General features: G+C 42.0%; 1 protein-coding gene across 3 annotated transcripts in view; it reads left to right on the top strand.

Annotated features, from left to right (window-relative positions):
- Window positions 1-577: 577 nt before the first annotated feature.
- The window catches only part of GUF1 (GTP binding elongation factor GUF1), a 29481-nt gene continuing 17765 nt past the window's right edge, over window positions 578-12293 (top strand). Inside the window, exons 1-7 of one of the 3 annotated variants that reach the window (XM_063135352.1) lie at window positions 578-641; window positions 2730-3144; window positions 5022-5133; window positions 7035-7183; window positions 8043-8123; window positions 10650-10727; window positions 11840-11923. In XM_063135352.1, the coding sequence (XP_062991422.1) occupies window positions 2998-3144; window positions 5022-5133; window positions 7035-7183; window positions 8043-8123; window positions 10650-10727; window positions 11840-11923 (651 nt within the window). In that variant the 5' untranslated portion in view covers window positions 578-641; window positions 2730-2997. Of the gene's footprint in view, window positions 652-2202; window positions 2223-2729; window positions 3145-5021; window positions 5134-7034; window positions 7184-8042; window positions 8124-10649; window positions 10728-11839; window positions 11924-12293 lie in introns of those variants that run through there. The other 2 variants (XM_063135353.1, XM_063135354.1) reach the window with 2 other exon arrangements.

The following is a 12293-nucleotide window of genomic DNA, read 5'->3' on the forward strand; positions in this document are numbered from 1 at the left end:
ACAGGGAGGGAGGAAACACTAAAGGTGAGAGCGTCCTTTATGACAACGCTGCAGTGTAGTCCCCGCTCCCTTTTAATCCACTGTTAGCACTATACCTGGGAACATGCAATGTATTAGCGCACCCCACCAAAAATATCTGTCTGTACACACAAACATAATCCTCAGCCTGCAGAAAATATAAACCCAATGAAGGCTGGGGGCCCAAATTTTGGTGGGAACGTGAATCCATCCTGGATTTCAGTCACAGCCAGCCCAAGGTGCTAAACCCTTCCCCCAAAATGGGTTCGGCAGCCATTGAAATTGGAGCCACCGGCCCCCAATAGTTAAACTTAGCTTTATTGTCATGTCTATCTCCATTTTCTTTTCCCACCCGAGAGCTAAATGCAGGCTGCGTTGTACTCCATTCACATGCATTCAGACACGTAGTGCTTTCATCCCCTCTAAGGTGCAAAACCGAGCACGTAACCAAAAACGGAAACTAGTATGTGTGAGTTCCTCTACCCTTTCTGTCTCTATGCATCTGAGTCCATTTCGCCCATAGAGATAGGAAAAGGTTCCCAAGCTGATTGGTTCCATGGCGAGGCGCGGCGTCTCAGTCCCGGAAGTCTGTGGTGTCTGAGTCTGATTAGCGGTGGTGATGGGTGAGCACTGGTGCGCTGAGCCTCGTGGCTGACCCATAGGATGGCAGCCAGCCTTAACGTCCTTCAGTCTGTTGTGTCACGTTAGGCGGTGGGGATCTGTTAGGAGTGTTATTGGAAGCCTCGGTGGGGTATGGCAAGCGGGTGCGGTGTATCCGCTGGTTTCATTGCGCCCAAGAACCGCCTCTTCCTTCTCCCTTGCTTCTGGGGTAGGGTATAGTGTGGTGGGGACAAGGGGCTGTGCCTAATGTTAGCCTTGCTTAAGTCCTATTCACTTCAGTGGGTCTACTCTAAGTAGGACGGACATTGGATACAACCCCTGAATGGGAGCGGGGGAAGGTTATGGGTGACATTCGTTTCTTTGTTACAGTTCTGTCCCACTGTTCCCTTATTCTTACAGCAACCCTGTGAGGTAGAGACAATGAGTGACCCAAGGTCACCCAGAGAGCTTTAGGGATGGTTGGAGATTCTAACCAGCATCCTCCCCAGTCCTAGCTCAACACTCCACAGTCACTAAACCACATTGTTTTTCCAGACTAGTGCCGAGATGTCCAAGATAACTCGAGGCATTAAAAGTTAGCTCCCTTAACATTGCTTGTCAAATTGTTCCATTCATACATGGAACGCACAACTAAGTGCTGGTTCAGATATTGCTTCACCTGCCTAATCCCCCGTGAATATCTGCTCTTGTGGGTGTTCTGTACATGTGAGCATGTGCTGATGCAAACAGAAAAAAAAAACAGTTTAAAAACTCATGCCAGAATTAATGTGTTGGCTGTTAAGGTGCCACAAGATTCTGTTGCTCTTTTTAAAAAGTTTGTGTCTGTACCAGTTCTGAAACATATTGTTTTATGTAGAGAAGCTTTCAAATATATGCCCCCCTCCACATTTAAATATCCTAGAATTCTGCCACTTCACTCTACCACTATTCTGCGTAAGTTTCTCTGTAGGAATCAGTGTGCAATCTTTTTGTCCAGATGTTTTCACCTAACACACCATCAGCCCTAGCCAATATATCTTATAGTGAGTGATGATGGGAGCTGCAGTCCAGAATCACAAGTTGCCCACTGCTGATGTAAATTGTCACCTACATTTGTTTTTCACTGTGGGAACATGGAAGCCATGGCCAGTTGTAACTTCCCAGCATATGTACCTGCAGTGGAAAATCGGAATGTGCAGTTGCAGATTGCATGTTTAGTCCTACATGGAATGCCTTTCATGTGGTAATGTAAGCAATGAAGCAATTCTGAAACAAACACCAGCTGAGTGAATAATCATTGAACTTAATAGCAGTGAACTTGAGCAGCAGTAGAGCTGAATGGGCTGCTCAGGTTATGCAAGTTAATGGCAGGCAATGACAGTAATTGATACGGTTATTCCATTAAAGCTTTAACAACAAATTTAAATGATGATTAAATAGTTAATAGGCCATGCATGCAGTTAGGCTTGTAGAACAGACTTGGGTTCTTTGAGCAATGCAAGATTTATTTATTATTACATTTATATCCCACCTTTTTTCCTCCCATGGAACCCAGGGTGATGTAGATAATCCTCTCCATTTTATCCTCACAACAACCCTGTGAGGTAGGTTGGGCTGAGAGTCTGTGAGTGGCCCAAAGTCACCCAGTGAGTTTCCATGGCCAAGTGCGGACTAGAACCCGGATCTTGTGATTCCCAGTCCAACACTCTAGCCACTACACCACACTGACTCTCAAGATTTAACTCAGCCATCTCAACTCTTTATTTAAGCTACATGAGAGCTTCCTGAAAGAATGGTCATTTGTGGTATTGCAAACAGGCAGTCTCCATCTCTTGATTTTGCCCAAATTAATAAGCTGACACTTCTAAAATAAGAGCAAAGAACACATGGATTGAAGTAATAGAATATAAGAGAATTTTTCCCACCAGGAATTTTTGGAAATTTGGGGGTGGGGGGATTTTTTTCTCTCTCTCCCAAACTTTCACATCTCTAAGAGGAACAGAAGAAGAGCTTGATGGAACAGAGAAATGTCTTTCTAGTCTCACATTCTGATTTTAGAACAGGTTTAGTGTATTTTTAAGCACCTAACTTTATGCTTTCTCATTTTACAGGTTTAGCCCAGCGTGTAATCCATGTAAAGGAAGGGTAACCTAACCGCTGTGAGCCTTGGATCTTTCTACCCTGTACTGAAAATACTTTTCTTCATTAAAAAAAACTGTTTGGAAATGTGTTTGGGTTAAGGATTCCTTGGCTGTTATAGAAACAAGCATATCTGGGGAAACACTATGCTGAACCAGTGGCCGAATCTATACATTGTCCTAAAAGCGTGGTTTGACATACCTCAGTCTGAACGGTGACTCCTGCAGCTATCTCAAAAGCATGCTTGCACTTGTGAAAAGGGCAATGTATCTTTGTGTTCGTCTAAAGAAGACAAATTATGCTGGCATCTTTCCGTATCTGTGGATGGGAAAACCTCCTGCACATCGTACTGTGTTTCCCAGGCAAAATCACTCTGCAACTGGCAAGGTGACAGAGGCTTGTGTACTTATATATATACCTGTAGGCTAAAATTGATTTCAGTATTCTTTTCATTTTTATCAGTAATCTAGCTGCAGATTAAATATATTTAAGGCACAATCCGACGTGCATTTAGACAGAAAAGTTACTACAACTCCCAGAATTCCCAGCCATCAGTCTATAGGATTGCGCCCTTAATGACATTTCCATAGCACGTTACAGATATTGATTTGTTGGGTTGTATTCTGCTGGGTTGTATACCCTTTCGTCACATTTTTATTTTACTGAGTATCAGAGAAGTGAAAGATTTTTCTAGAATATTCTAATCTTAAGCACGTTTACCTGGAAGTAAGTCCCATTTATCGCAATGGAATGTATCTCCAAGTAATTACATTTTGGATTGTTGTGTGAAATCAGTTAAGAGTTACTGTTAAAGACTGCATGTCATTTTAAAAATATGTATAGACTGCCTTTTGTCCATAAGGCCCGCAAAGTCACTGCTTCCACAGCCCTCCTGTGTGTCCTTTAAGTGAAAACTCTTGTTTGTTCCCTGGTCATCTGCAGTCTTCTCCCCTGGTCTTCCGTTGTCCTGCCTTCATTCACTTGCATTCATCCAGCACTCTGCTGCCAAAATTTTTCCTCTTGCTCTGACCATGTGACTACTCCTTCAATCCTTTCACTGGCTTCTGGTCCACTCCTGGATCCTGCGCCAACTTCTTGTTCCTTCCTTCAAAGCCCTCCATGGCCTTGCGACTCCTTATCTCTCTCCTCTGATGTTCTTTCTTGTGACCTTCACTCATCCAGTTAACATGGAAAATGAACAGAGGTAAGAAGGGGACTTTCCTTTCAAATAAGAACTACCCTGCTGGATTGAAAGCAAGGTCTACCTGTTACAACCATGCCTAGCCACCTGCCTCTGGGAAGGCAACAGTCCCTCCTGCTTCTTACCCTAGCAACTGGAGTTCAAAAGTTCATTAAAAAAAACCCACCAGTCTCTCTAGTGTAGTATTCTACTCAGGCTGGGTTTCTACGATCTCGTGGAGATCCTTTCCCATCCTGCCAACTAAGATCAACGTTTTAAGTGGAGGTGGTAGCCTTGAGGGCCTTATGGATGAAAAGCAGTCTGTACGTATTTTAATAGATGAAGTAATAAAGGACAAGATTGATATAGTGCCATCAGTGTGTATTGTGTTTTTACAAAGAACTGTCCTGAGCCTCCACCAGCCTCCTTCCCTCCCTCTTTGAAACACTGTTGCTAGATGGGCTAAAAGGCAAAATATGCAGCACAGGAGGATGAGGAGGTGAAGGTCACCTGTGCCCCTCCTCTTGCCTGCATAGGATACTTGGAATCTTCTGTGTTCGGGGGCTTCTAATCATCACGGCTACAGTCAGTAGGATTGCGCCCTAAAGCGTGTATTTCACGACTGAGCCATGATCTATCTGTTAAATTATTTGACTGCCAGGGCATACAAGCAACATTACGCGAACTGACTTCCACTTGTGCAACTGAACTTTCCTTTTCTCCCCTTCCCCCTTACTTCTGCATGTGTACTCGCCAATAAGTCCTACCATGTTCAGTGACACTTACTCTCAAGCAAGTGTACACAGGATTGCAGTTTAAGCACCAGTTTTTACAATATTCTAGTTGCCTCAGTTGCAGAAATAGCTGCTCACTCACTGCAGGCAATGTAGCGTTAGAATCATGAACTCACATGAGGCTGCCGTTCCTTTTTTCATTTTGTATCCTAGAGTGGAAAACGTAAAATAGTATCTTATGGTTTAATGAGAGAATAAATGCATTGGCAAAGGTTCAAATTCTGGTATGTGATTTGTTCAATGCCCTGGGTGCTTAACAATTTGTGATGTTTTTCTTTTATGTGTTTTAGGATGCGGTGGATATGTCAAAGTTTCCAGTTGAAAATGTTAGAAATTTCAGCATAATAGCTCATGTAGACCATGGCAAAAGTACTCTTGCGGATAGACTGCTGGAAATAACAGGTGAAGTAATTTTACAGTAGGCATTATGTCTCCTATTACTGGGTTATGCTTCATTTGCCTCTGTCTTACTTAGTTATGCACACACAGCAATACAATTCTAATGCCAGGTTTCTTTTATATACTGACATTGTGTAGCAATATGGATTTACTAGGAAGCTTCCAAATATTTAAGGTTTCCATACTTAAAATCTAACGTTTTGCATTTACCATACTTAAAATAAAATATTTTCTCTATGGTAGCAGTTCATAATATTTAGTTTATTGCAGTGCCAAAGTGTATATTTTTAGAGTCATTGAAGCAGGCAACTCCAGAGTGTCTGTCCTATTTAAATGAGTTGAAGTTTTATGATATCTTTTAAATGTCTGCTGTAAAACTACAGTGGGCTTTCATTTCCTAAAACTGCTTAAACCTTATTGCCATGAGAAGCATGGAAATTCTCCATGCTCCATTTACCTGTTCTCCCATCATCTCCTTCCATGCCAAACATTTTCTTTTCAAGTTTTAAAAAATTCAACTCGTGGAGGCAAATGTGCGATGCAAATCTTAGCAGACTTATGACTAGTAGAGTTTGTCTTGTTTGCAGTATGTGGACGTGTCCACAGAATGTGCAGAGCTGTTAGCTCATTTTTCATTGGTAAATTGCCATCTCTTCTCACTAGCTTTGTAGGCAGAACTTCTAGACCAGGGCTACAGAGCATCGTTCAGCATAAAGGCCAAATCCCATTTTGGAGAATCTCTTGGGGGCTGCGTTCTAGTGGGTGGAGCTAAAGGCAAAGGGGAGGGGGCAAAATTATGACATATTGTTGGTACATGTTGTAGCTTTATGCTCCTTTGCCAGTAAACCAAGCCCTAGGAGAGGCATTAAAACCTTTTGGAATTGGGGAGGTGAGGGAATTGTATAAAACCCAGGAAATCACCGAAGGATCTTGGAGTGGGCCAGGGGAAGACTTGATTTGGCCCCTTACCTGAGGTTCTGCAGTCCTGTAATATCTACAAATTCCAATTTGAGGAGCAGAAGTAGGCAACATTAGCCCTGCGGGTTACACCCAGTTCTCCAAAGTGCCTGTCCCCCATCCCCCCCCCCCACTGTTTTGTGTATAGGGCAGTTACTTGGCTACATGTTTGTGGGAAAGGCCTGCAAAGTCAGATACATCCTGCTGGTCTTAAATGGCCTATCTGTAGTTTGGCATTTAAGACAGGATTGTGGAAGGCTATCTGAGTAGTGGCTGTACATAAGTTTTGAGATTGCACGTTAAAACCTTTGGGCATGATAGCATTTGTTTTGTCCTGCCCTACCATGGAGACCTCTGCAGCACAGGTGTCAAAATTAACTTTATGTCGCATCAATTCTAACATGTTCACCATGATTAGGTCCACACTGGTTGCTATGCTGAACTTTAGAACAATGATGCGTATCACAGCTTTCTTAATATTAATACATTTCGAAAAACAATACATACAAATGAGTCTTTTTTTAAAAAAGTAGCCATAGGTATAGAAGCACGAAATATGGTTATGCATAAATATGGTTATCAAATTATGCCTCTCTGCTTATAGAAGTCTCTTTAATAAAGTGAAGGCTTTTGTAAACGCAAGTGGTAGGAGGAGGTTTTTTTTTTTTCTGATTCTCCATACCCTCTGCAGTCCCCTGCTCACACCCACCCACTCCAAGATCTGCTCCAGAGGATTGGGGGATACTTTGAAACAGCATGGGAAGTGGTGTGTGTGTTTCTGCAGAAGAAAGGTGGTACTTGTGAAAATTGCCTTCTTCCCCCTTCTGTTGGTGGAAGCCTCCACTGGAGCAATGAGGCTTCTTTGTGCAGAAAGGCACAATTGGATGCAACATGTAATCTTCTTCCTTATGTTGTGCATTCATTACTGCATATGTTTGACCCTTTAGGAACAATTGCCAAAACTGAGCATAATAAACAGGTGCTGGATAAATTGCAAGTGGAGCGGGAAAGAGGAATCACCGTGAAAGCCCAGACTGCTTCTCTTGTTTATAACCACGAAGGAACAAATTACCTCTTAAATCTCATTGATACACCTGTAAGTTAATCATCAGTATAGCTGGAGTATTGTGAAACTGAGCCATGGTGTGAGGGTCTTTATTGTGGGGCTGGAGCAAAGTTAGTAGCTGTGTTCCATCAGTTCTGGTTTGCTTGTGTCATTTGGTTGACACAGAGGTGCCATGTCCTGACATATTATGCCTTTGTGAGGGTTAGATCAAACCCCATTATTACAAGGCAGGAGTGAAGTAGGCCTATAATTAATCACTGAACAAAGTGCAGTTAAACAAATACAGTTAATTTATTAAAATCAAAGAAGCTATGTTACTGAGAGCGATTACAAAGATTGCAGCCAATGGAGCTGGTGAGTCCTCCGGAAATCTTCATCACTAGGTATAGAAACTCTCTGGAGACATTTGTTCGCTCTTCTGGCATCTTCAAAAGAGTGCAGAGACAATATTCTCCTGGTCTAAGACTTAAAACCTTTATTTGGGATGAAATTACAATTTCTTGAAACATTTCCCCAGTCATAGAAATTTACCAATCACAGGTCAAGAAAGGTTTCCTAATTGGCTTCATAGTGGAGGTGGGTTCTGGTTAGGATGTTAGGATGACCGGTTCTACCAAGATTACGAGGCCATTGATATTAGAGCTATTTCCGTTTTGTCATGGAGAACACCCTTATCTCACTCCTCCCAGATAGCTAGGTGCAGCTTCTATTCCATCTCTCAGAAAATGAATTCATGAAATAGCTAAAACTGGATTCAGGCCTTCTGGTTAGCAGGCTCAAAATGGGTTACACCATGACTTCCTGTTCATGGTCTTCACCAGGCCTCAAACTGTCAAGTAAACATTGTTCTTGAAATTCCTGCATCACACTTTCCCTCCCTTTTGCTCAGGGCCACGTGGATTTTAACTATGAAGTTTCGCGATCGTTGTCGGCATGTCAAGGTGTCTTGCTTGTAGTGGATGCAAATGAGGTAGAGTCTTAACGGCATTTTCCTTGGTTGTCTGATGTATAAATGATATGGGTAACATCCATGTGTTTTGTTCCTGGAGGAAGGAGCAGCTTTCCTTTCCCAAATGTAGATAAGGGATAATTGCTTCAAGAAAAGATCCATTGATTGCCATGTATAATTTAAAAAAAAATGCAGAAAGGGGCCAACTAGGTGTCCATCATAGACATTCCTTTCTTGTGAAGCAAACATGATGTGAGATTATTGTCTGTCTGAGAGTCTCATCCTTGTGTCAAACATCATGAGTCCCTGGTTGCTGCAAGGGCTAGGGAATATGCCCCATTGGGTAGAGTGAGACTTATTTCCAAGGAAACTTGCATAATTCCATTGAGGATATGGAGGAATTTAGTGTTTGCTCAGAGGTGATTGGAAGTAAACATGGTAAAGCACCAAGATTCAAAATGGTTGCCAGCATTGGTAATAAAGCTCTAGAGCCACTGAGTCAAAACTAAGAAATAGTTTTGTTGAGGAGTATATTGCCTTAAGATTAGAGGGCTCATAAACATTAGATGATCACAGTGTCGGAAGCATATGGCTGATCAGTTTTGTTTTTAGAGCAATATTTTTTTAAGTTGTTGCACAGGAACAGCTTTATTTCCCTTAAGAAAATACTGGTGCAGGAATTTGCACTTGCCTAGAATTCAAATCCCAATGCTTTGTTGCGATTTATTTCCTTTCTTCTGGTGGAGCGTGCATTGTGTCACTGGCATGTTTGTGGATGGTTGCGTCTGCACCGTGGGCTAGTGCTTGTGACACCATTAGTGGCACAGTTCTTTCCTTCACCAATACTTGTGCCTTCTGCGGGCTTCAGTGTTTTAAACCTTTAGAGCAGAGGTGGGGAACATCTTTCAGCCTGAGGGCCAAATTCAACTGTGGAGAAGCTCTCGGGGGCCACATTTCACTGGTGGGCAGGGCCAAAAGCAAAAGGGGTGGGGGCAAAATTCCAAAAACGCCATCGTGCTTTAACTTAAAGCTCTTACTACCAGTAACCAAGTCTTAGGGGACGCATTTCAATCTTACAGAATTGGTACTGTTGGGGTCGGGGGGCCTGCATAAAAGCCAGGGAAATGCCAAATGATTGGCAGCCGGGGGAAAGGGTAGTCAGGAAAAAGATGCATGGACATCTAGGGAGCCCAGGGACAGATTGGGAGTAAGCCAGCCCTCCTGAAGTTCTGCAGCCCTGCCTTAGAGAAAGAGCTTGCTCATGGTCTATCATGTTTGGGAGTGCTAATCTATCTCTTTTAGGGTGACCATATGGAAAGGAGGACAGGGCTCCTGTATCTTTGACAGTTCTGTAGAGAAGGGAGTTTTAGTAGGTGTCATTTTTATGCATGCAGCACCTGGTGAAATTCCCTCTTCATCACAACAGTTAAAGCTGCAGGAGCATGGCTAGTGTGACTAGATACAAAAGAGGGCAGGGCTCCTGCTTCTTTAGCTGTTGTGATGAAGAAAGAATTTCACCAGGTTCTCCATATATACAAATGACCCCTGCTGAAATTCCTTTTTCTATACAACTGTCAAAGATACAGGAGCCCTGTCCTCCTTTCCATATGGTCACCCTTTAGCAATGTGAAGAGCACTGTGTGACCACACCTCTGAGCTGGACTGCCCCCCCCCCATTACAACATTCACAGGACCTGAAACAGAAGGACAGTTTGCATTCAGTCCTGGTTTCTGCTGAAATGGCCCTTGTGGTATGATTGGGGGCGGCAAGTTACATCTTATTTTTGTTATACAAGCAATGCTCTTTGCACATTTCCTTTTCTGTGGAACTGTAGTTTTAAAAAGTAAAACATGCACAAGCTCTCATATGTTAGTGCACACGGTAGTGCACACACTGGTAACTTCAAGGCTCGACTTCTGCAATGCGCTCTACATAGGGCTACCTTTGTGCCTAGTCCGGAAACTTCAACTAGTTCAAAATATGGCAGCCAGGCTGGTCACCAGTACACCTAGGGGTGACCACATTACACCATTTTTAAAATCTCTTCACTGGCTGCCAATTAGTTTCTGAGCAAAGTATAAAGTGTTGGTTGTCACCTTTAAAGCCCTACTTGGTTTGGGTCCAGGCTACCTGTGGGATCATCTTCTCCTGTACAATCCGCCCCGCACACTCAGGTCCTCTGGGAAAAATCTACTTCAGCTAGCAAAAACTAGATTAACAACTGTTACCCAGAGGACCTTCTCTTCTGCTGCTCCCAGACAGAGGAATGACCTGCCGGGGGAGACTCGTCAACTTAACAGTCTACTAGCATTCAAGAAAGCTATAAAGACTGATCTCTTCCGTCAGGCCTATCCAGTGGAATTTTAAGATGTTTTTAAAATGTTTTTGGATGTTTTTAACAATGTATATAATGTTTTAATTGAGTATTATGTATTTTATCGTTTATTGTTTCCCGCCTCGATCAAAATAGAGAGGCAGGCAAGAAATAAATTATTATTATTATTATTATTATTATTATTATTATTATTGCTGATGTTTCCTTCTAGGGTATTCAAGCTCAAACAGTAGCAAATTTTTACCTTGCATTTGAAGCACAGCTCTCAATAATCCCGGTGATAAACAAGGTAAATTTTCCCCATGTCATGCAATATTAATAACTTTTAGATAGCTTACAAATATAGAATAATGACTTGCCCATGGTCCCTCCTAGTGCATTTGTAACAGACGCGAAGCTCAGTTGGTTTGATTGTGTATATTTCTGAATATTTCTCTTCAGTGATGCTTTTATTTTCCTGCATGTATTCATTATAAACATTTTCTTACTTTTAAAACCCTCTATGGTCTCACTATTTCTCTGGCTTGATTTTTCTTGAAGTTTCATCATGTTCAGTTGAACGTTCTGGGTAAGGCTCCTGTTCCCTTAGTGCTGAATTATCTTTGGTCACTGAGATTGCAATCCTCTAAACTTACCTGGGAGTGAATCCTATTGAAAACAGTGGTAAACATGCATAGGATTGCGCTTCACATCTGGCTTCTCCCTTTTTTGGAGGGGTCTTTTCTTTCCCTGTGACTCTCATTTACTCTTTCTTCTTCGAAACAGCAACATAATTTAAAATCTGCTTATTCTGCACTGCATTTTCTTCTATAAAGGTGTGTTTTATTTCACTTCCTCTTTTTGCATCTACTCCCATACTTTTCTTTTGTAGTTCATATTGTTCTGTAAGGCTGCGGGCAGAGAATTTGTCTTTTTTTTTTTTTTTTTTTAAAAAAGGATAGATGTATTGTACAGTATAGCAGTTTTAGGTACTATGATGTGAATCAAAGACTTCTGTTTTCACGTAGTTGTTCAAAATTAACCTTCCCTAATCTTGTGACTTTTGGACAGCAACTCCCAGCATTCCTCACCATTGCCCATGTTGGCTGGGGGTGATGGGAGTTCAAGTCCAAACTAGACAAAGGTCACTAGGCTGCTTTCTCTCCTTGGCTACAGGTCACTAAGTTGGTTATTAATAAAGACACAAAAACCTTCCGGGTTGCTAGTAAAGGATGGGGTGGGGTGAGCGGGGGCAAAGGGAAACAACAACAAATGTGCAAAGACAACACATTTTTTCAGAACGTCAATGAATATGCTTGTCTTCTTTCGTTTAGTCTGCAGTGCAATTTACTTCAAGTTCCTGTTGCATTGTGTGAATTGTCCTAACAGTCAAGCTAGTGTAACAAAAACATTGTTTTGCAGATTGATCTAAAGAATGCAAATCCTGAGAGGGTTGAAAATCAAATTGAGAAGGTATTTGATATCCCCAAAGAAGACTGCATCAGGGTAAGAAGTCTTTTTTAGGTTTCTAAACTTATGTTTTTGGTGGTTGCTGATAAAATCCTTTTTCATGGAAACCTGACTGGTGGGTTTTTAAAAAAAATAAAAATAAAATAAAAATATATCCTTACAGTGCATGCCTGTTCTTGTTTACTCGTAAGTCAGTTGCACTGAGTTTAGTGAAACTTAATCTCTAGAAAGTGTGTATAGAATTTCAGCCTTTTGTCATATACCCTAATCTAGAATGGTGCTACATGGCAAGGAATAGATGTTTGCACACACAGTGCCATCCCAGTTGTCAGGGGTAAAATCACCCAACATCTGGCACCCAAGGCTGATCTCTGCTGGAATGGAACTCTATTAGGTGGTTGGTAGA

The sequence above is a fragment of the Elgaria multicarinata genome, chromosome 10 (genome assembly GCF_023053635.1).
Source record: "Elgaria multicarinata webbii isolate HBS135686 ecotype San Diego chromosome 10, rElgMul1.1.pri, whole genome shotgun sequence".
In the NCBI taxonomy this organism is placed as follows: domain Eukaryota; kingdom Metazoa; phylum Chordata; class Lepidosauria; order Squamata; family Anguidae; genus Elgaria; species Elgaria multicarinata.